The following is a 24,390-nucleotide window of genomic DNA, read 5'->3' on the forward strand; positions in this document are numbered from 1 at the left end:
ATATTTTAATTTTAGAATTCCTGGTTTTCTTTCAATACAAATTCAGTACTGAGCCTGATCTCAAAACATCCAGAAATCTCAATGTCAGGGCTGTTCTGCACCGCCAAGGGGCAGCCGCTAAACTTCTCAAGGCTCCAGTCTCAAATTAGGGGCTCGAGGTTCCCCAAAACAAATGGGCTAGAACCAGAGAGAAGGGTGCCCCGGAGGGACAGAGCGTGCTGCCCTGTGTCCCAGAGAAGCGCTCAGGGAAGCACACCGCCCTGCCCGCAGATGCCAGGCCTCTCCAAGACAGAAATGGCTGTGCCGATCAGCCATCACGCCCACCATCAGCCCTTCAGGCAATGGCCACACCCTTTTTTGTCCTCTGGGCATCTCTGCCAAGGCCCTGAGACCCCTCCTTTGGGTCCCCTCCTGGAGAAGTTATCCCCAACTGCACCCAGCGGGTTAGGCCCCTATGCGGGCCCTGGACTAATGCACTCTCTTCCCACTCCGACGTGGGCCTAAGCTGGGTCCCGAGTGCTTCCCCTGGTCACACTTGTCACTGACTCAGGCCAGGTGTGTCACAGCCCAGATAAATCTGCCACTCGAGAAGTCACACACCCAGAGATGACACTGGTGGGTGTGGGCTTCCGCTGCCTTGCTGACCTCACCTCTCTACATAACTTCACCATGTGAAACAGAGCCTGGCACTCACCGCTCTCCACCAGCCACAGTCAGTGGTTGCCCAGGGGGTGGGGGTAGGGGGCTGGTGTTGTCCTTTGAACTTCTCTTCAGGCGCAGCGTCCTGCCTGGGAATGCCCTGTGCTCTCCTCCCTGCCAGTGCTCCTGCCCCTCAGAGTCCCCCAACACTCCTCAAAGTCCCCCTTCCAAGGTCCCCCTCAAAGTTTCCCGAGCCCCCAAGAACTGGCCCTTACAGCTGCAGCTCTTGGCCCTTCAGTGGCCTCACACCAATCTGGTTGACTATGACCTGCATTTGGGGGAAAGAGGGAGAAGAGAGCAGACACCAGCAGCGCCCACCCCAGCAGCACACAGAGGTCTGTTCTGGAACTTGGGTCCAGCTGTGGGAGGACAGCTGGCCCATGTGTTCTGGGTACAGAACCCCAACTCCCAGAAAGTGTGAGCTCCAGTCAGCACGGGCGAGACACGAGTCCACTGAGACCTGTGCTTAATATAGAAGGTAAATGCCTAATACTTAATGCAGACAAGCTTGTATTCCAAGATAACCTAGAATATTCCAAGATGCGCACCGCTACCCAGCCAAGTGGAAGGGCACCTGTGTTGTGTGCAGTTTAGGCCCCAGAGCGGGCAGAGTGCCAGGAGGGAGAGGAGAGGAACAGGGAGGACGACATCCCAGCCTGAAGCCTCTCCAGCTACACGGCTTTGGACAGCCACCCACAGCCGGAAGCCAAGACAAGGGTTCTTGCCCCTCTCCATCCAGGGCTGGGACCCCCAACTCCCCAGGAACTGGATCCTAGAAGCCAGGGCAATGCCCAGCACTAACACATTACCGCATTCTGAACTGTGGGTGAGGCGGCAGCTGGGGTGCAGGGAGATCTGTCCTGGAGCCACCCAGAGAGATCCTCTCCCGAAAGTGCCATGGATGGTACAGGAGCAGATAGGGCCACATAATTATGTCAGGCCTTTCGGCAGCAAGTGTGAGAGGCGAGCTATTGTACGAGAAGGAAACCAGGCAGGCAACACTTCAGGGTCCCCCACACCCCTGACCAGCAGGACCCTGGTGGCTCAACCACACAGGAGATCAAGGCCCCTGGGCATGAGCAGGACTGGCCGGAAAGGCAGCCCTGAGGGCAGCGCCAAGGAGCAGCTGTCTGAGTTCATACTTGACTCCTCATCAACGTAAACACTGCTCACAGGATTTCAAATAAACGACTTCTGCGGGGAAAAGCCTAGAAGTAAATACACTCAGATGGCTGTGGTCTGCTTGGGGAAGTGGGATCATTCTAGTCTTTTCCCCTTTTCACTAGTTTCCAAATGATTGTGGATGTGGTTAGATTGCTTTGGTAGTTACTAACCTTACGATTTCAAGCCAGGTCGATATTGTCCATTCAGTGCCCACAGCTGACAGGTGTCCTTCCTGTGGGTTCTGCAGGTGCCCCAGCTTGTGGAACCCCTCTCCACCCACTCTGGCCTAAGTGAGCTCATAGGGTGAGTGCCCATCTCCTCCTAAAGCCCACCTGGGACGATGCCAGTCCACTGGTAGCTGCCGGGCCTCCACAGGCCTCTCCAGGGGCCCACGGGCAGGTGAAAAGGACCAGCACTCAGGCGGGAAGCAGGGGTGATCCAAACGCCCCCAATTGGCAGGGCCAGACAGTCCTCCCAGAGATGGGCCAATACCAGCCCAGATATGGACCCGATGCTCAGAAGAATGCCCCCAGCGGCAATGAGCCCAGGACCCGGCGCGCCAGAGCTCACCCCTCATCTGGGCCCTCAGTTAACATTCAAATAGCCTCATGGGCTTTCACACTTCCAGGCGTGGGCTCAAGAGAAACTTCATCTGTCAAACTGCAGGCTTACTGTCATTTCAGCCACACTCCGTACTCTGTACTGTCTGCTCAGTTGTAAGGCTCCCCAACCTGAGGCTGCTTACCAGCCTCCTGTACCCATTCACCGGGATTCCCTCCCCCCAGAGTTTCAGGGGGCATTCCACAGACCACTATAAATTAAAGGGGAAACCCAGGCTCCCTAAGCCACAGCTCACTTGCCAGGATCAGCCTCAGTCCATCCATAAACCAAAAGATGGCCATCCTCACTGGCTCACATGACATGCCCGTGCCCAGGGGGCTCCAACCACCACTGGGTCCAAGTGGGGTCCAGGCCCTCGGGGGCTCACCACAATGTGTGCTCATCGTTGAGGACACCGTCAGCCTCATAGAATAAAACATTTTAGATAAAACTTCAGTTGTTTTTAACCAGAGAGAATTGATGACAATCCAAAAGGAAAAGATATAGAAAGTATCTGAATTTCAAATCTACTGTGGCCAGAATTAACCAGATGTTCTCAGATGTCCAATGTTTACAAGAATTTCAAAAAGAAACTATGAATAAGAACATTTCATTGCAATCTTGATTTATGGCCTCACTTTTTGCAAATATATGCAGCAAATTTACATGTTTGGGGCAATAAAATTTCAATACTCATTATTTTTTCACAAAAGTGTTTAATAATTTGATTGAAATGGAAAATTCAAGGCTTTAATTAAAGATAGCTTAATAATTGTGTTGATCTCATGGAGCTGCTAGGAATCATTCTGGAAATATTAGAACTTAACTGCCAATACTCGTAAAAGGATTTCCGTAAGAAACACACAGACAAAACTGTAGCTGGCTATTGCAGAGACGGAACCAGATGAACACCAGAAGGACTGCTGAGGTTTCGGCCAGCACGTAAAAAATGTTCTAGATGTTGTAATTGAGCACTAAGTTATCACATGACGATTCAAAAAAAAGTGGGAGTATAGGTCACAATGTCTTTTTTTTATTTCAGAGAGGAAGGGAGAGGGAGAGAGAGAACAAAATATCAATGATGACAATCAATCATTGTTTGGCTGCCTCCTGCATGGCCCTTACTGGGTATTGAGCCCACAACCCAGGCATGTGCCCTTGACCGAAACTGAACTGGGACCCTTCAGTACACAGGCTGACACGCTACTCACTGAGCAAAACTGGCTAGGGCCACAATATCTTTTCTCAATAAACTTTGTATTTAAAGAAAATTAAATCATAAATTTTATTTTTAAAGTATTTTTACCGATTTCAGAGAGGAAGGGAGAGAGAAATAGAAACATCAATGATGAGAGGGAATCACTGATGGGCTAGCTCCTGCATGATCCTGGATTGAGCCCACAACCCGGGCATGTGCCCTGACTGGGAATCAAACCATGACCTCCTGGTTCATAGGTCCACGCTCAACCACTGAGCCATGTTGGCTGGGCTTTTAATTCTTTCGATTTTTTCTTATATTCTGGCACTGGTTTTCTTTTTCCTTCCTGAAAAGTATAGAAAGTGGCGCATTCTACTTTGATACTCTTAGATTTGATGAAATTCGGTATATCTCTGTCCCGTTTAGAAGTGACTGGTGTAAGGGCTGAGAAGTGGACTCAGATGTTTTTACCACACTGTGTCAAAACACACTAAATAAGCCATCTCCTCTGACAGAAATGCCACCCTCGTCACATGCCGAGTGCTCGTGTGTGCTCATGTGTCTTTCTAGGTTCTAACATGTCTCACTGACCTTTCTCTCTTCCCCCACTTATATTGCAGAACTGACATATAACATTGTCTGAGCTCAAGGTGTACAACGTAAGAATTTGATACATGTACATACAGTCACAGCTACACAATGATGTTCAGTCAACGACGGGCAGCACAGACAACGGTGGTCCCCTAGATTATAATGGAGCTGAAAAACGCCTGTTGCTCAGTGCCATCATAGCTGTGATCACATGGTCCCGGCACAACACTCCTCATTCGTGTGGTGATGCTGCCTGTCGTGTACAGTGCAGCCCCTACACTTAGGTACAGAAAGTGAGAGTAGATGATGATGATAAACAACCATGTTACAGGTTTATGCATTCACTACACTTTCCATCGTTATTTTAGAGCGTACTCTTTTACTTACAGAAAAAGTTTGGGAAAAACAGTAGCATGTTACACTGGCAGTAGCCTCATACGCCCCATGTTTACAGGGTGTCTTGATGTATCATGTTCTCTTGTGCCTAATTTAATCGCAGGTTGTTCTATAAATTTAGTGTAGCCTAAGTGTACATTGTTATAAAGTCTACAGTCATGTCTAGTTGTGTCCTGACTTTGACACTCACTCACCCTCACTCCCGGACTAACCCAGAACACCTCCTGTCCTATAAGCTCCATTCATGGTGAGTGTCCTGTCCATGTGGAGGCAAGACAGAGGAATGCCACTGCCAGAGGAGACTGAGGAGACATGGAGACTCAATGCAGGTCCCTGGACGGGACCCTGGGACAGAAAAGGGGCATCAGTGGAAACCTGGTATGGCCCAAATAGTCTGTGGTTTAGTCAATACTGTTGATGTTAATTTCTCAGCTCTGACAAAGGTACCACTGTTGTGTCTGATGTTCATGGGAGGGAGGTACAGGGACTATGCGCTATTTGCAATCTGGCTGTAAATCTAAAATTTTCCCAAACTATAAAGTTTTATAAAAGTTCCTTCTTTTGTGAAAAAGGTGGGATTTCTCATTTTGGTTTTTGAACGGTGCTCCATGCATTTCCTTCCTGCTTTTGCAGAGTGCAGTGTGAGGATCTGATGGGGGCATCCAACCTTGATCCAAGAAGGACTTCCATGGGCACAGGGAATAGCAGGATGGGGGGATAAGAGAGCTGGAGTCCCAGTAACACTCCGAGCCACCAGCCCACCAGCAGCCTCCCCCTCCAAACCTTCCACTGCATATAGGATTAAGTAGCTATTTAAGCCAATGTGAATAGAGATTCTGTTACTTTCATCCTGACACTGTGTTTCCTGGGAGACCTGCCAGATTTAAAGATGAACAAAAGTTTTGGTCACCAGTCCATAAAGCTGCAGTCAGTCATTTACACCATGAAGTTTTTAGCAATTGTTCCCAATCAAAATAGGTGTTTATATCTAGAAACAACGTTGTTCGCCACTCTGTGTACACTTCCTGTTTTGGCGGTTGTAGGTGAACAGGACGATGCCTGCTCTCAAACTAAAGAGAGAAAAAGGTCCCAGAGAATAGTTACATTAACATCCAAACTGAACTGCTCTTCTCATGTCTCAGGTCTCATCTTAAAAATCAGTAACATTCACACGTAATCTGCCAAACAAATGAATGAGTGAATGAATGACTATTGAATGATGTAATCAGGTTTTTAAAATTTTTTTGTAATTCAGAGGGCTACTCTCGCCAACCTGAATTATACCACACATTACACAAAATTATTCTAATCATGAAAACTTTAGATGCCATAACAGACTCTGTCTTCAAAAAACGTAAAGCCCAAATCAATACACATACACTAAGAGATTTCAGTAAAATGACAAGCAGAATATGAGTGACAATCTGGATAAGTTGGAAAGTAATCGCCTGAATTAAAAATAAATGCCATTTATTGAGCACCTATCCCCAAAAGTTACTAATTCTGCATAAGCTGCCTGTGCCTTCATCCATCCGTCCTCTCTTCAACCTTTCACTGGGCTCATCTGCCTTCATATAGATCGTGTTTCCCAAGTTCATGCCTGTGTATCTGATGATCACAACAGGGTTTCTTCTGTTCAGAAGAAACAATGCTACTAACTGCTATGTATGAACTTCATTACTAAATTCTAGGCATTCTCCCAAGTTGTTCAGATGCATAATCATATGTGTAAATATGATTTGTAAATATGTATGCTCTCCAGGTACATAACAATATTTGTAATTATGATTTGCAACTATGTAAATGTGTAAATATGCAATATGACTTGCAAATATTAAAACAGCTTTGATTCTCCATTTTAACATTCCAATAGTTTAGTCTTCTTTCTCTTGTTTAATTATTAGGTGCACTAGTTAGAGCTCCTAGAACTATACTAAATAATCATGGTTATACCAGGTATCTATCTGTCTTAACCCCTACTCTAAAAGAAATGTTTGATCTCCATGTTTTAAAATCATTCCAAGAAAAATATACCTGTTTCAATCTTATTAAGAGTAGTCATTTTTTAATCAAGAGATGTTGAATTTTATCAAATATATTTTCAGCATCTATAGAGATGAGCCAATAGGGGTTTTCCTGTTGCTCAATTGTTGACTGGTGAATATGCTGACTTCCATTACCATCTTTCCAACACAAGGCATGCTTCCGGTCTAACACAAACGCCCCCCATCCCCGCCATTTGCTCCTGGAGCCTCTCTGGGATGGTTCCGCCCACAGGCAGAGTGAGACCACCTGGAAGCTGTCACTGTGGTGCTGCCTTACGGGCCTGGCCTGGCGTCTACGTGCCCACAGTCTCTCTTGCGCTGGGGTCATGTAAGTAGAAGGAGGTGGGTGTCCTCGACAGTTGGGAGGACCCACTGTTGAAAGCTATGCCTGGAGCTTTGGGGGGCAGTGGCTTTAGGTCCATCAATCATTTTTCTCTAATAATGGGCCAATTCAACTTTTTCCTCTCCTCTAGGGTAAGTATGAGCATGTACATTTTGCTAGAAAAGTATCCAAAATAATTTTTTCAAAATTATTTGAACATAGTTGAACAAATAAGCGTTTCCAAACTGAATTTTGCTTGGCAGAGTGGGATGTGGCCACCATCCACTGGACACACCTCCTTGACAACTGAGTCATCGGGTACCAGTTACAGAAGCCCTCCCACTTAGCCCAGCCAGCCAGCCCAGTGAAAACCAGCACAGCCATGGCAGGGACATTCTGGGTCCCTGTCCTTCCTTCCTTCTCCCTTTTGGGCTTAGCTTCTCTGTGGGACGCCCACGTACTCTTCATTTTTCAATAGCAGTCCTGAGAGACAGCTCCTTCAGCTTTTAGTTATTCAGCATGGGAGCCCGTAACTAAGGTCTTTCAGACACACTGGTATCGCCCATGTATTACCATGGCTTTTCCTGCTCTGCGTATGCTCTGCGTTCACTGACTGAAACCCAGTCTCAGCATTTTGGTAAACTTGTGAACATGAATATGCTCCTGTCCAGCGTCCTTGAGGTAAATACGGGCCCACGCTCAGTTCTGAGACCCCTGGTTACCGTGGAAGGGCGCCCCGGCACATGCAGGACTGCCACTCCACTGGCTGTTCCAGGCCAGCTCCCACCGCCGTCTCACCGGGCATGGGCTGTGCAGAGTGCAGTGGGGTGGCGAGGAGACCCAGGAGCCATGTGTGTCGCTTGGCCGGCTCTCAGGTGCCAGGTCTGGCTGTTCAGGGCCCTATGGCCTCACAGCCGATTCTGAACAAAACATCAAGTTGCTTTCCAGGCCTGCCTACTCCTCAATTCAGACTATTACCATCCGTTACTCATCTACACTTTGACCCCAAAGTGGGGGTCTGGCTAATGCTTTAGGTAGAAAAAGTATATACAAATGAGGACAAACATCAGGTGGCCCTTTGCACTCCCTCCTCTTGGTCTGGTGTCCTAGAAGCACCATGCTCCACAAACCCAGCCAGAGCCCCAACCCCAAGGACAAGAACCCCTCAGTCCCAGTAGGGCCACAGAGACCCCACCTTCCAGAATCCCCTTCCCTACCCCAGGCTGTGCAGGGGCAGGTGCTTCCTCTCGTGACCGCCTGAATGAGCTGCCTACACAACTCAGGCTTAACCCAAAGCTGGCCCTGTCCTGCAGGCGTGCAGGGCCCACACCCTCCATCCTGACTCTGTCTGTCCCCCACCAGCCTCCTCTGCACGCCTCCTGCCCTCCCTTTTCTCAGCCCCTCCGCCTGGTGGGGAGGTTTCCCAGGTCCTCACCTGGCACGGCCTCCCAGCAGCCCTCCAACCCCACAGGGCTGTGACTCTGGAACCAGTCCTGTGTTTGCTGTGTCCCCCAGCGTCAGCTCAGGAGACTGGGATGCCGGGATCCCCACTTGAAAGGGCCCCAGCTCAGTGCAGCCGACCCTACATACTTACAATACACAAACAACCTCAACACAGCGTGTTGCTCAGGTCTGACAACTGCTTCTTTAAAAGCTTTCCAGAAGGTTTTACTTTGCTCTCAATGGGCAGAGGGCAGCATGTGTGTGAAGACGAGGTTAGCCCAGACTGAGCAGCAGGGCAGGACAGTGGGCTTGGGAGTGCCAGACAGAAATGAGAATCCCTAGGGTTCCCTCTTGGGGGCCACTGGGTGGGAACCCCAGAAAGGACCCTCCCCTTCAGACATACCACCAGCCAGGACACTGAGGGGCTCATAAGCCGAGGAGTGGGTAGCAGAAAACAGAGCAGAAGGATGCTGTTTGGACAAGAGCTCAGGTGTGACCGGGAGAAATAGAGGCAGGAGCTTGGGGAGCAGTCTGGGTGGGGACCAGCACATGGGGGAATGGCCCTCATACCCCCCTTGTCAGTGGGTGTCGCCGGCAGCCCTTTTCTTCAAGGATGAGGAGTGGCCTGTCCTCTGGGCCCGCATCTGGTTCTAGGATGAAGATAGGATCCCCACAGGCAAAGCGGGGGGCTTCCATATATCTAAGCCAGTATGGTCATCCTGGGCCCCTCGCTTGTGGGTGGTTGGGAAGAATCAGGTGGGACCATCTAGGAAAGGTCTCCAGTTGTGCAAACAGGAGGGCACAGAAGACAGTGTGGGGCAGCAGGGGAGGTGGGTATGGGTGCCATGCACTGTGGCAGCCTCTGGGAGGAGCCCAGAAACAAGAAAAGAGTGGGGTCCTAAGGGGTGGCCTCTGCTCTTGCTGGAGGGCTCCAGGAAGACCCTGTTGGAACTCCACGCTGAGGCCCAGGAGCTGGTGGCCTGCGTGCTTCCTTCCTCGGGGCAACAGTCGGGGCAGAAAGTCCAGAGCTTGCCCCTTGGCGATAGTCCCCACACTGGGCCTGAGCCAGAAGCAATGGTCCCTGCGAGGCCGGCAGCTACCCACTCCTTCCTGTGGTGCAGACGCAGAGAAGATACAGGTCCTCAGCGCACCTGCTTCTAAAGCAGTGGTTCTCAACCTTCTGGCCCTTTAAATACAGTTCCTCATGTTGTGACCCAACCATAAAATTATTACCGTTGCTACTTCATAACTGTCATGTTGCTACTGTTATGAATCATAATGTAAATATCTGATATGCAGGATGGTCTTAGGCGACCCCTGTGAGAGGGTCGTTCGACCACCAAAGGGGTCGCGACCCACAGGTTGAGACCGCTGTTCTAAATCAACATTTTGCTCTGGGTCCTTTATTACTCTGAAATGCAACTCACAGACTATGACTTTATGTATTTTAAAGACCAATGTATACTAAAGAGCGATAAATGGAAGGTGGGTTTTTGAATTAAAACAATAAATATATGTTAAATCTACAAACCAATGCACAAACATACACACAGCTCATTTGGTCTCCTTCTTGAAGCTATAAAAATTCCAGCAAATGCCACTTTGAAAAATCTCAAGGATGTACAAACACACTGTACTCCTTCACAAACCAATGCCAAACACCTGGGGTCGAGGAGGCAGGTGAGCTGCAGTCATGGATTGCGCCGACACTGCACAGATGATGGGCTCCTAGGCTCACCTAGGGCAGAGAACACCTAATCAGACAGAAGTCACAAAAATGAGTTTTCATGCTCTAATTTTCTTACATTTTGGCCTCAGTTTCTGTTTTCACTGCCAATATAAGCTGTTGGCAAAATTTATTTTAAGCAAAAGTATTATCGCCGTGTACAGTAACCAGAATTTACAATTGGGGGCTTCAAGGACCTACAACTCAGCGAGGTGGAGGCACCGACACCCCAATGACAGGCCCTGGTGGTGGTCTGGTGGAAGGCGGCTCAGGTCCTCCCAGCATGCTCTTCTGAGAGCAGGACCCGTGTCACCATCATTCTGTCACTGCAAGTTCCCTGGGCTCCAGTCCTGACCTGGAAGCCATTGGGCACCCATCTAAGCAAGGGCAGGGGTGGGCAAAGGGGTATAGTTGTCAGCAGCCACCAGGCGGGTCCTCTCCCCAACAACAGCAGCAGGGCCCCAGAGGCGAGACGGACTCAGCCACCCCTTCCTGGGCCCTCCAAGCCTGACTGTTAGCCCTTCCTAGGAGCCACCTGTTTTCAAAACTTCCTTTTCTGCTTAAACTAGCAAGAGTTGTTCTGTCTACTGTAACTAGAGGCCTGCAGCAGACCAAGAGCTAGGATACGGCTATAAAATAACCCTGCCATTATCCTCCCGGCCCAACCACAAACTCTTGGGGGCAGGGCTCAACCCCGGCTCTCCCTGGTTAAGTAAGGAGCTTGTCACTCCCTGGAAGCGTGTGCCACACCCTTGAGGGGAGCAGCACCACAGTGCACACCCCATATGCACAGGACAGAGCTCAGTCTATGGGGCTTTAGGCAAACTACCCCGAAGTCAGGAAGTGTCCACACCTCGAGGTACAGAACCGACTGACGGGTGGTCTCTGGAATCAGACAGGTGAACTGAGCTCACGCTGTGTGGGAAAATCCAGGGCCGACCTGCAAAGCAGACGACCTGGCAGCCTTCAGAAGGTGGCTCAGTAGAAGTTGTTACAGGGCATTCCTTCCCTGCTCCACTCCTGAGACTAATCCAGGTACTTGCTGCTCCTCCTACTGTCAGTCACAGGAGGTCAGGGAGGAGACAGCCGCTCAGCGAGTGGAGTCTGTGGCGGGCACCACAGGCTCTAGGGCGCTGCTGGCCAGGTCCCTGTAGATTCTTGGAGCTGCCGGCCGGTGCTCAGAAACAGCAGAACACTCAGAGAAGCATTTGGCTGGAAGCTGGCTACTGCTGGCTTAGCATTTATTCAAGCAACAAAATTGACAGATCTGCAGTGAGGGGACCTCAGTGGTGCCCAAAGCTTAATTGTGCTGGAAAGGGGACCCAAAATCAGGGCCACAGGCCACTGTTTATACCTCAGGGACCGAGGAGAAGAGCAGCCACATCGGCCTGCCCCAGAAATGCAGCTCCACTGAGAAACAAGTGGGAGAAAGGCTCAGTATCGACCAAAACAAGGAAAAGCAAGGCGAAAGGCAGAGAACGAAGTTCTCTCACCAGCAGTTACAGCAGCAATGGGACTGTCAATAACGCCTCCTGTCTGATTTCACTTAAATGCAGCCACCACAAAGACTTGAAAAACAACAGAGAAAAATCAATGAAACAAAAGTTAGTCCTTGGAAAAGATGAACAAAATTGGCAAACCTTTAGCTAGACTGACTAAAAACAGAAGACTCAACTTACTGAAATTGGGACTAAAAGAGAGAGAGCATTACTATCAACCTTATAGAAATTAAAAGGATTACAAGGGAATACCATGAACAATGGTGGCCAACTGGAATACACACACACACACACACACACACACACAGTGGGGCCTTGACTTATGAGTGTCCCGACTAATGAGTTTTTCGAGATACGAGCCGTCTCTCGGCCAATTTTTTGCTTTGAGTAGCGAGAAACTCGTAAGTCAAGGCCCCACTGTGTGTGTGTGTGTGTGTATTGATTTCTGAGAGGAAAGGAGAAAGAGAGAAACATCAAGGGTGAGAGAGAATCATTGATCGGCTGCCTCCTGCATGCCCCACACTGGAGATCGAGCCCATAATCTGGGCATTCCTTAACAAAATAACTCTATCACTAATTAGAAACAAGATCTGTAAAAGCTGCACAATCTAAAATAAAGATCCTTGAAAACCCAAAGAAAAAGTTTCAAAATGATTCTACAAGTAACCGGGGAAATGCAAACCCCAGGATAAAAGATGCATGTTACAGCCTCCTGAGTGGTCCAAAGGACTGGTGACACCAAAAGTTGTCGAGATATGGACTAGCAGGTGTGAGTGTATACATGTGTGATGGACATCGTATGAGGTGTGCACACATACACCCACACATACGTAACCCTGTCTGGGCACACTGGGCAGGCACCCAGGGATTGGCCACGAGAAGGCGAGTGGAAGGCTCGGTGCTCAGCACTGTGACAGTAAGAAAGGGGATGCCCTCTCACTGCCCATCGGTGTCTGCGAAGGCCTTTGGCATGTTCACTCAGTGGGTGAACTCCAGAGCAGCCAGAGTACCAGCTAACCCTCAGAGTGCCAGGATATGCCAGGCACAGGACAGGAGCAGGGTGTCTGTCCCATGAGCATGGTGCTGAGGGGGAGGGGAGCCGCGTATTTAGTAACCTCAGTACAGGGACTTGAGGCCCATCTGTGACAAGGAAGGGCTGGCCTTGGGGTCCCTCTGCTCCATGCTCTGCACTCCAGGACACTGGGCAGATGTCTGGGCTCAGGGCGCTGCTCCCCATATGGAAGGGAGCAGACCCAGCACATGCGTCCGGGCCTGGCAGCCCCAGGGGACACCAGGGGCACGCGCAGACCCTAAGTCAACACCACTCAGCTTGGGATCTGGACTTTCTCTGTAAAAAGCAACACCCGGCTAGAGTCAAGTTAAATTCCAGTAGGGAAGTGCCTGTTTAGTCTCTTACAAGATAAAACTTTGTCCTTCACCCACAGTACAGGTTCCTGATGCAGCAGTTGCCACAAGCACTGAAGATAGTCAAGGTTGCCCACTGGCTCTGCTGAAAACAGTTTGAATGCCATACGGAATACAGACAGGAGTTTCGGGCTTTTTGAGTGACTCCACAGGCCTTTCTCATTATAGAAAACTAAAATTAGCAAGGTTAGGGTCACAGACATCAATTTTCTCCTAGAAACTGGGATACATTTTTAACTTTCTCCCCATGTGGAATTTATTACATTAAATGATAGAAATGGAAAGTACATGTGTTGGTGCGTTCATGTTTGTCGTCCGTGGTTCCTCAGGAGGCAGTCCACAGCGGACCCCATCCTTGAGGGCCACTCCTGTGTGCCTCGCCTTGGGCGGACCCCTCCCTCCAAGGACACTGATGCTCCCGGGCTGCACTGCCCTGAGTTGCTCTGAGCTCCTCACCCTCTGGCCTAGCCTGAGCCCCCCTTCTTCCCTTTCCGGACTGACTCACTTATCAGGAGCTTTCAAAATACCGATAGAGCACAGGCAGCTCGGCTGGCCCGAGTGCATGCAGGAGGAGCTGACGTCCACACTGAAGGCCCCGCCCTGGGGAGGACAACAGCGGGGCCAAGGCAGAGGCACTGGCTCTAACCATGTCTTCCCAGAAGTGGGGTCATCAGCTGCAGTCCCCAGTGCACAAAAGAAACTGGGGCTCGAACCAATCAGACGCACGCTGCCTCTCAGCCTGCAGCTTCCTTCACTCATCAACCCGCCAGCCTCGTGCTTCCCACGCAGGCCTGCTCCCTGTTTCAAGTCCCTGCTTCAGCCCCGAAGTGGCCCCAATGGGCACCCCTTCCTTACTTCCCCGGGGTAGCTCCCATGCTCCGAAGCCTTCGCCCCAACCCTGGCCACGTCCCCCAGGAGGCCACCTGTGGTCTCCACACCCAGGGCATTTCTTGCATCCCAAGTCACCCTAAAGTCCATCTCCTGCTGTGCTTGGCAACTGGGACAACCCAGGAACCAGAGCGCAAGCCCAGAGCCAGGCTGCCCCGTGCAAGGCCCCTCTGTCCTAACGGTGGGCTGTGCCTCATCCCGATAAGACGAGAAGGAGAAGAGCGGAACCCCTGCCTCAGAGGGCGACAGTCCTGACAACATGCCAGGCATCTCAACACTGCAGTCAAACCATGGCTCAGCCTGCTGGCTCCTGGATACGCCTGGGGCCCCACTCCTCTCACGCACAGCAAGCCCTTCTTCAAGCACCCCTCCCAGACTCCCAGGGCGCCCTCTCAGGCCGCCTCCAGTCCTCACCTCTCCTGACCTTCTCTGTTCGCCTCGTGCTCTGTGACATCACCTGCTCTCCAGACTTTACCCCATAGAACGCTTCTGTCTTAGATTAGGACTGATGGGGTAAGTGTAGAAAATGGGGGGGGGGGGCAGTGAAGCAGCAAAGGCAGCACACAGGGACTTTGGGGGCCTCCCCCAAGGGGCCCGTGGGCTGGTCCCAGCACTAGGCCGCTCTGCCCAGCCAATGCAGAGGATGCCCACACAGGCAGTGTGCTGGTGGGATCACCACTACCGGGGGGCCTCAGGGGTGGCCCCTGCTGCACTTCCAGCCCCTGGAAGGGGCCCAACTCCAAGGAGGAGCTCACTAAATATGAGTGAATGAAAGGCCACTGGGACCAGCTATTTTTTTTAATTTATTTTTATTTATTTTTTAATCTTCACATGAGGATACTTTTTCCATTGCTTTTCAGAGAGTGGAAGGGCAGGAGAGAGGGGGAGAGAGAGAAATAAAAACATTGATGTGAGAGAGATACATCGACTGGTTGCCTCCCGCACATGCCTCTATTGGGGGCAGGGAATGAACCCACAACCCAGGTACGTGCCATTTTGCCATTGACGTGGAATCCAACCTGAGACCCTTTGGTGTACAGACTGGACACACTAACCACTGATCCACCGGCCAGGACTGGGACCAGCCATTAATAATCCCTAAAAATTAGCTCTCCTAGACCCCGTCACTCACACACCTGCAAACTCAAACTTGAACCTGGGCAGCACAACAAAACCACCCGAAACCTGGAGGCTGAAAATGGGGGGACCCCAGGCTGACCTACATGGAGCCCAGACCTCCTGCCCTAAGAACTCCCCCTCTAAAAACATCAAGTGCCCCTGGGCCATGTATATAAGGACAGAGCCCTGAGGGTTCAGAGAATTAGATGAGACTCTACCTGGCCCTGGTGACAGTCTTGGAGTCATCAAACTGGCCCCCGGGGTGTTACTTTTGTTTCCTGGTTGGTCAGTCTCCACGGCTCACCCAGATTCTGTTTGCAGCATTAATAACCACGACCCTCCAGTCCCCGCATTCAGCCCAGCCGCCCCCCTCTCACCTGGATTCTGCACAGTATGTGCTGCCTGGATGCAGGGCGAGGGTAGTGACAGCGGTACAGCGAAAACAGGAAGTTGCAACAGATCTGAAAACCGTAACAGTGAAGGAGAAAAGAAAAGCAAAACATATGTCCCCACAAATTTGTGACTTGGACAGATGTCATTCTTAACAAAATGAATCTGTCTGAAAGGAAGTTCCAAATCATCCCGAATTACAACACAGCAAATGCAGAGGATGCCCTGCACTCAGGTGCTGGGTAAACATTTGCTGACCTGGATAAAGCCAGTGCCCACTGATGCAGGCTAGCGAGCATGCCTCAGAGCCTGAGTGCCCATCACCTCCAGTCACAAGAGGGAAAAGGTTTTCCCTAAATGGAGAAAGAGGACCCAAGTAGTGTTTCCTCTTGTTCTTCTAATAGGAAGTAGCTGGAAACATCGGATCTGACACCTGCCCCCATTGTCCTGTGATGGCACTGTGCTCACTAGGTGATGAGCCCAGACCAGGAGAGCCACGTGCCTATTAGGAAGGGGCAGACCCTCTGCTGTACCTCTCGTCCATGCAATTTCAGGAACACGGCTGCCAATTCACAGAAATTGTCCACCCGAGAGGGCATTTGATGACCAGGTGGGTGCACCATGGAACAAAACCTTCCAGGAAGCAGGACTATCAGAGATGCTTGGGAGGCAGTGAGAGGGTGGGGACAGCCCTCTGAATGGTCCATCACACCCAGAGTCTGGGAGCAGAGAATTCACCTGCACGAGGAGCTCTCTGCCCCAATCTGGGCCGGTGTTCACCCAGTCCATGGGCAGTGGGAGGGGAGGCTATGGACAGCCATGTCCCTTCCAGGGAGCCCTGCCTGCCACTGCCTGCTCCTAAGGACTAATACCACCAGAGGGATCCAGCCTTTCCCAACTGCCTGGAGGACTGGCTGCCCAGCCCCACCCACACTCTGACAGGGGTATTGGTGGGCCTGAACACAGCAGGGTCCAGGAACCCAGCGGCCTCGCAGCTCTTTTGATCCCCCAGAGCTGTGTCCACTCTGCCCCCACAATCATCTACATAGAATCCTGAGAATCCCGCTCCTGCCACTGCAGGTCAGAGGCCAGCACACCTGAGTGAAATGTCATGTGATGAGATCGATATCAACAGGGAAGACTGAATGGACCGAAACACAAACCTGGACCCAATTCAGGGTGGGGCAGGGAAGTGCTGCACAGAGCTGGTGGCAGGAGGGCAAAGGGGCTCCTCGGGAAAGAAGGAACATGTCCTGTCCAGGCAACAGAGGACCATCCAGCATCGCTACAGGTGCCGGGTGGGGCACGACAAGGCCATCCATTTGGCACAATCAGTGACAGCTGGTGGACCAACCAGGCAGCCTGAGCACTGCTCAGCCCTGGACACAGGAGGCCCTTGCCAGGAAGGAGAGGACAGAGACCTGCCAAGGAGGCACCCAGGGACATGTGACAACACCAATGCCAAACACCTGTCAGGGCCTCCATTCCCTCCTGTACCTGCCGCAGCCACCATGCTGGGTTTCATTCCTACCTTCCTGACACACAGATGGGCAGAAAGAGGTTAAGTCACATACCCACAGTCACATGTGATGAAAGGCAGAGACCTCCACACTTCCCTGTGCCACAGACACAGACACTGGAGTGTGGCTCCCACAGGGCATTCGAGCGGATTTCCCCTCCACCAACACTTGGGCCCAAGCCATGCCTTCTGCTTTTAAATCCCCTTCGGTTCCCAGAATAACTGCTGGCCATTCAGAGGCCCTGAGAGGTAGGGCAGGAAGGAGGCTTGTCCAAGCCCACATCAGTGAACCTGGAAACCAAAGCCAGGGTTAGACCTCCAAGACACAGCCCCAGACACCAGTTCCCATGCTCCCAGGCCATAGCAAGAGGAGCCAGGAAGGCCCGGTGGGCAGGAAGTAACCAGGGCCAGGGTGCAGATGGAAGAAAGGGCGGGTTCGGCATAGGCTGCTTGGTGCCACAGCAGAGCAGGGCGAGCCACCCCAACCACAGGGCATTCTGCTCAGACGGGGAGGGAACTGCACTTTATAGCTTGGGTGGCATCCCCAACCCCTCATCAGGAACTTGATGGACCAAAAAGACAAGCCCAGGATCACAATGGCCCACCAGTGAGAGTCTGACCCCAAGGCCCTGCTCCTAGAGAGGAGGGGAACTTATTCTTATTCACTGAAGGGAAAACCAGAACCGGAGGCAGCATTTCCCTCCAGCGTGGGAGGCACCAGTGTGCTTCCCTGACAGCTAGGGCACCTCGTCAGCCTAGGAAACTCCAGTCTGTGCAGCACCCAGACCAGCTTTGGTGTAGGACCTGTCACTCACTCCCCAGCCTACTCCAGATCCTCCCAATCCTGACTGACATCTGGGGACCTGAGCCACTTCCCACATCATCCCTGGTCACATGCACACCCCACACAAAGTGAGGTCAGGATGGGACAGTGCCACTCCACCCTGCACGGTCTGCTCGCCTCCTCCCTGTGATGGATGGAGCTGTGGGCCCCTCCCGTGCATCCCCTCCCAGTGGACACTCTGCTTCGGTGCCATTTTCATCTCCCAAACCAAATTTTAAATTTTATAAAGCAGTGCAGGTGGGTGACCGAGATGCTGCTCAGACCCTCTGCTGCCTTTCTGATTAGCCACCAGGCCCTGCGCTGACCCCCACTACTAGACCCCATCCTGGACCAAGCCCACCTCCCAACAGGAGACCTTGCCATCAGCCCGCCCAGGCAGACACTGAGGTAGTCCACATTTAAAAAGCTACCACCATGGGAAGAGAGCCACCAAAGAACTTGTATGCATATATGCATAACCATGGACACAGACAGTAGAGTGGTGAAAGCCTGGGGCAGGGGGCGAGGGCAGGCTCTAACGGATCAATGGGGGCAAAGGGGATATGCAATACTTTCAACGATAAAGTTTTTTTTAAGCCATCACCCTGTAGTCCCTTGTGGGGCCCTGACACCTCCTCCCAGGCAGCACTGACCTCCCATCATCTCCCCTTCTCGTCAGTGGGCTCTAAAGGGGCAATCCGCTGGAGGCAGGCCTGGTCTGATTCCTGTACTTCTGAGTCACCCTAGAACAGGCCTCTCTCCCCGAAACCCGTCCATCGCCCACCAGAGTCAGACCCCAGGGCTGCATGGCCCCTCCTCCCCAGCTCCAGGAAGGACACGCAGGCCCCATGCTGATGGTGTGTGCCATGTGGGCATGCAAGCCCCAAACTCAAGTGGAGAGACCTTTCCCAGGGCGCCCTGCCAGATCCCAAGCTGAGAGGCAGTAGACATGTCCCTGTCCTCCAGGGCTGTCCAGCAGGCTGACCTGCAGTGCTCACTTCACTGGATTCAAACAAGAAAAATATTTAATACTTTACATCGAAGAAGTGCCTCCCCCACCCAGTGATCTAAGCCCTCCCTCAGCAACTGGAGAGCCGATAAAAACAGGAAACCCCACAGATGACAGTATGAGCTCTCAGAGGCTGGCCGACAGCTCAGAGCTCCGCCTGTGAGATCCAGGACGTCGGGCAGGAGGACCAGGAGGCGAGTGTGGCTGCACATAGACCTTCGCCATGTTGACTTCCAATGAGAACCACATCTAAGGCAGGCATGGCACGGTGCTGTAGAGGGTGAGGTGTGCAGCAGAGAAAGCAGCCCATAACTGTACCGAACTTGGGATCACCGTATATCTGATCCTACCACCGTGGGGATGGGCGGGACCCCATCTACAAACAGAGTCCCAAACTTGGGCAAACAGAAAGTACACTCAGATCTTAGGTCACAAGCAGTAATGCCACAGGCCACCCCCATGGGACCAGGGGCCCGGGAGAGCAGGGAGGGAGACTGTGAGGAAGCCGCCGGTCAGCCCCCGCCTGCCCGGCACACCAGAGCCTGCTTCGGGCTGCGTGGACAGGACTGCTGCTTCCCCCATCTCTTGGAAGACTAGGCACTGGCCTGTGCACTGGGCTGCCCCAGGCGACAGCACTGTATGCTGGGCTCAGGATCTGGGTCCTCTCCCTACCTCCTGGGTGTCCACATAGAGAGGCCTGAGTCTAGCTGAGCTCCCAGAAGGTGAGTAAGGCTGGAAAAAAGTGGCAATGCTGGGAGGTGGGGGTGAGAACAACAGCCAAATGATGGGTGTCCAAGCAGCTAAGGAAGGAGTCTTTGAAAAAGGACATAATTAGGAGTGCTGGCAGGATGTGGAGCAACTGCAGCTCTGGGACTGGGCAGGTGAGCTGCACTGCGGGGCGACGCCCTGGAAACAGCGAGCAGCTCTCGACAGGCTCCACAAGGAGTCAGCAAGCAGCCGCAGCCCCCTCCGGGCACATGCCCAGGAGAAAGAAAATGAACGTCCATGCAAAAACCTGGGCACAGATGCTCATGGCAGCACTATTGCTAATGGTCAAAGTGGAGCAGGCCAGATGCCCATCATGGATGGGAGATAACAGACTGGCGTGTCCAAGAGGAGATGAGCGCTCATCCTGAACAGGAACGTGGCTCTGACATACGCCAGCACTGAGAACACGCTGGGGAAAGAAATCAGATGCAAAAGGCCACATGAGTGACTCCATGTGGGAAATGTCCTAGAGATGGACAGGAGACGATGGTTGCCAGAGGCTGGGGTTCAGGGAGATGGAGAGAATGAGGAAGGGGACAGCTAAGGTTACCGAGTTTCTTTTTCAGGTACAAGAAATGTCCTAAAATTGGCTGGTGAGAGATGCACAACTCTGTGGATACAGTCAACCACTGGTCGACACGGACACACGGAAGTGTATGGCATGTGACGGCCATCTCAGTGAAGGCATCACCAAACAGAAGTCGTTGAAGAAGCAGGGATCCTCTGACACAGGTGCCGGCCACCCCACCAAGCCTGCTGTGCTGGGCAGAGCTGGGAGAAGGCTGAGGGCAGCAAGCAGAGCCCACGCTGCAGGCAGCTAGCGGTGGAAGTGAGGAAGCCCCACAGCAGCAGGAGAGGCCGTGGCGTTCAGGGAGTTTTCGGGGTGGAGCTACAACTAGGGCAAGGAGGACAAAACTGATGATGCAGGGAAGAGAGGGACTGTGCCCCAGGTGCTGCCCACCCTGCTCAGCCCAGGGCAGCAGCTCACAGACACCTGTTGTCTGCAAGGCCCTGAGAGGCCTGCAGCCTCGTTAGCGATCCTCAGCAGAGCCCAGTTGCACAACCAGTCTGCAAACCCAGGGTAGAGGGCTGCGCAGGGGTTGACCAAGCAAAAAGGGAAATCAGCTCAAAGCTGACATTTAGCCCCAAGTAAGTAGCAGGACAAAGTCCTTACAGGCAGATATCCGAAAGCAAGCTGTGCTCTCAAAATTCTACTGCCTGGCTAGGTCTCCTTCCCAAGAAACAGTCTTACCATGTAAGGGTGGGACCAGCTCTGAAACCTCGGCTGTGAAACTTCCCCTCTCATTTCACTCCAAACCAATATATAAAGAGCCTAAAGCAAGAAACCTCACTTGTCAAAATCCAGCCACCCCAAGGAAAACAATTAGGTACGCAGCCCTGCCACCACCTTCCAGGCAAGTGGGAGTCCCACAGAGGTTACAGAACAGCCACAGGGCTGTGAACCTGGAAAAGCCCCAGGCACCCCCAGCCATGTCTAGAACCCCAAGCAGGGAGATGGCCATGCAGGTTTGGGAAGAGCCACAGCTAGGGCAGAGGTCACCGGAAGGGAGTCCCAGGAGACTTGGTGAGTGGTTAACCGGTCACGGCCATGTTTGTAATAATACAATCCAATGACTTCCCGTTCCCATCCCACTGTCTCCTGAGTGAACGGTGGCTTTCCAGGGGGTGTCTGAGGTGCAATGATGTCCTCACAGCTAATGCAACTTTCTCAGGTTCAGCTTTTTTTTCTGTTTCTACCTATTGATATATGATAAATATTGGTAATTGTAACCTACATAACTAATAACTCTTTGGGGTCCTCCATAATTTTTAAGAAAGTAAGAGGCAAACATTTGAGAACCAAGGTATTGTAGGTATTTATCACACCTTCGTCTGTCATCACAGGGCGAGGAGCAACCTGAGGGCCCTCCGTGGAGACATAACAGAGCCACGAGTGTTGACGAGATGAGAGTAGGATGTTAGGGGCAGGACATGGTTAAAGTCTACACCCAGACCTTAACAGTGGTCACCTCCTGGGGGTGACGGTGGGGGTAACAAGGGAAGACGATAAAACCACAAAAGCAAAAATACATCACCTAGCACTTGTGCACAAAAGGAAAACTGTCCTTCACAGCAGGGCACGTGTGTTTCTAACTCAGACACCTTCCTCCTCCATCCATTGCCCTCCAGGAAGAGGCAATGCTCTGGCCACAACCTGGAGCTAGGTTTCCCAGATGCTGAAGCTGTCAAGAAAGAATCCCTCCCAGGACTCAACACCATCAAGAGCAGTGGTTCTCAACCTTCTGGCCCTTTAAATACAGTTCCTCATGTTGTGACCCAACCATAAAATTATTTTCATTGCTACTTCATAACTGTAATGTTGCTACTGTTATGAATCATAATGTAAATATCTGATATGCAGGATGGTCTTAGGCGACCCCTGTGAAAGGGTCTTTCGACCGCCAAAGGGGTCACGACCCACAGGTTGAGAAACGCCGATCTAGACTGTGTTGGTCAATATGGGCACATGTCATGCGAAGACAGTGTCACCAAGCAGATCTCCTGAAACCTACTATATAAACCAAGGAATCACAATCTCCTTCAAGAATTGGCCTCTTTCATGTCCAGGCGTCGCTTCCACAACCACCACATGGCACATGGGTGAGACTATGTAATGCCCACCCTGCTGCCACTGACTGGGGACGCTCCCCTCCCTCCCTCGGGCTGCTCCACGCAGTAAGAAACCTGTGCTACAGCCTGGCTGGCGTGGCTCAGTGGTCGACCTGTGAACCTGTAACTGGAAGGTCACAGTTCGGTTCCCAGTCGAGGGCGCATGCCTGGGTTGCCGACTTGGTACCCGGTGTGGGGCGTGTGGGAGGCAGCTGATCAGTGATTCTCTCTCATCACTGATGTTTCTATCTCTCTCTCCCTCTCCTCTCCTCTCTGAATCAATAAAAGTATATTTAAATTTAAAAAGAAACCTGTCTTACAGATACCTCTTCCCTAGCCCTTCAATTCAAAGACATCTTGCAGAATTAACCTATGCACTGTTTTCAAAAACAAATGTTCCTTCTAGATGTAAACATAATGCAAAACTCCTATAGCATTTAAGAAAATGAAAAGACAACATGCTGCTAAACATGAGTAAATGAAGTTACCTATTTTGATGTCAACAGAGAGAAGTGTGTGTATACACTTGAAACACAACAAAAATGCTAGAAGTCAGAATCAAAGATTACAGGGAAGAATGTTTGCGCAGCAAAATTCTTTTCTCTCGGAGACCGAAATGCCCCACCATGCTTAATTTTCCTGACATTTCTGAGGCTTTGAAGCCACAGCTAACGGATCTGAATCATCTGAGCAAAGCCATGGTACAGTGGCATGTTACTGGAAAGCCGAGAATAGAATGCTAAATATACAGACACACACCCATACCGGGCACTTTTGAAGAAATTTATCAAACACGAAACTAGATAAAGTTGTCTGTGACAAAGTCAGAGGGAAAGCAGTTCATCTCCAGCAGGGAAGTATAATGCTTGGGCTCCTGGAAGTTAAAATGAGAAATACACAAAAATAGCGCCTACCTTTTATTAATAAAATCAAACCACCCCAGAACACGGCTTAGCTCACCGAAACACCTCGCCCACAGCTACTGCCGGGGAAAGGGCAAGAGCCATCCCCTCCGCCACCCCCCGAGTCGAAGTCACACTGGAGTCGGGGGTCCACACCACCTACGGCCTGGCACCCACTGCTCACCTAGGGAGGGGCGGGGAGGACGCCCGGGGCCCACCGGGGCCATCCCCTTTTCTCCTACACCAGCACGCCCCTTCGGAGCAGCACGCTGCTTTATTTGGGTTGGCAGTTTAAGTACCAACAGCTGAAACGCCGAACTAGGTCAGCCCTGGCCGGCCTCCGAGCTGCGGCCCCCGCCTGGCTCCCTCATCCCAGGGACGGCCTGGGGCCTGGGAGGGAGGCCCTGGAAGGTGATGGGCCTGTGCAGTCAGCATCCCTTTCTAGGCACGAAGAGCTTCTCAGCATCTCTCTCCTCCAAGCGGCAGCAAAGCCGGCCAGGGCTTTCCACAAGCAGCCCCTCTTCTGGGAAGTAGAGAGGCACTAAGTTGCAGGAAAAGGCGAGGTGCCGACACCCCGGGGGCTGTCCGAGACAGACAGATAGGGAGACAGACAGGCAGGCAGGCTGGCCAGGAGCCAGGGCCATGGAGGGTCAGCCGTCAATCAGAGGCCACAAGTCAGGGGCTGCGGTTTGGGGACCAGAGCTCAGAGTTAAGGTTTTGGGGTCAAGATTCTGGGACCAGGGTTGGCGCCAGGTTAGGGGTTTGAGGTTCCTGGAGGAGGATTCTAGGGTCAGGGTTTGGGGACCTGGGACAAGGATGAAGACTGGGGTTCGGGGACCTGGGTTCAGGGGTTGGGGCTCAGCCTATGGAGTTTGGACGCTGGGTCTGGGGGACTAGGATTCCAGGGTTCCAGGCAGAGCTCAGGGCACTAGGGTCTGGGGTTCCGGGTCGCAGGGTGGTACCGACAGGGTTCAGGGCTCGAGTCCCAGGGCTCAGTGTCCGGGTCCGGGTCCCAGGGTCCGAGGGCCAGGGTTCTGGTCTAGATCCCAGGACTCAGATCCGGGTCCCGGAGTCCTGGGCTCAGGGCCGGGGCCGGCGCCGCCAAAGCACTTACGTCGTCGAAGAGCGAGCCCACGTTGGCCGTGACCAGCAGCACCGCGGGGCCCGGGGCGGCCGCCTTCCCCGCCATCGTGG

General features: G+C 52.0%; 1 protein-coding gene across 2 annotated transcripts in view; it reads right to left on the minus strand.

The window, feature by feature from the left end:
- Positions 1 to 24,389, minus strand: part of INPP5A (inositol polyphosphate-5-phosphatase A) — a 141,611-nt gene extending 117,222 nt beyond the window's left edge. The window contains exon 1 of one of the 2 annotated variants that reach the window (XM_006754915.2): positions 24,311 to 24,389. In XM_006754915.2, coding sequence (XP_006754978.1) covers positions 24,311 to 24,385 — 75 coding nt within the window. In that variant the 5' untranslated portion in view covers positions 24,386 to 24,389. The remainder of the gene's footprint in view (positions 1 to 24,310) is intronic. The other variant, XM_006754914.2, reaches the window with a different exon arrangement.
- Position 24,390: the final 1 nt, after the last annotated feature.

The sequence above is a fragment of the Myotis davidii genome, unplaced genomic scaffold, assembly GCF_000327345.1.
Source record: "Myotis davidii unplaced genomic scaffold, ASM32734v1 scaffold72, whole genome shotgun sequence".
NCBI classification, from domain to species: domain Eukaryota; kingdom Metazoa; phylum Chordata; class Mammalia; order Chiroptera; family Vespertilionidae; genus Myotis; species Myotis davidii.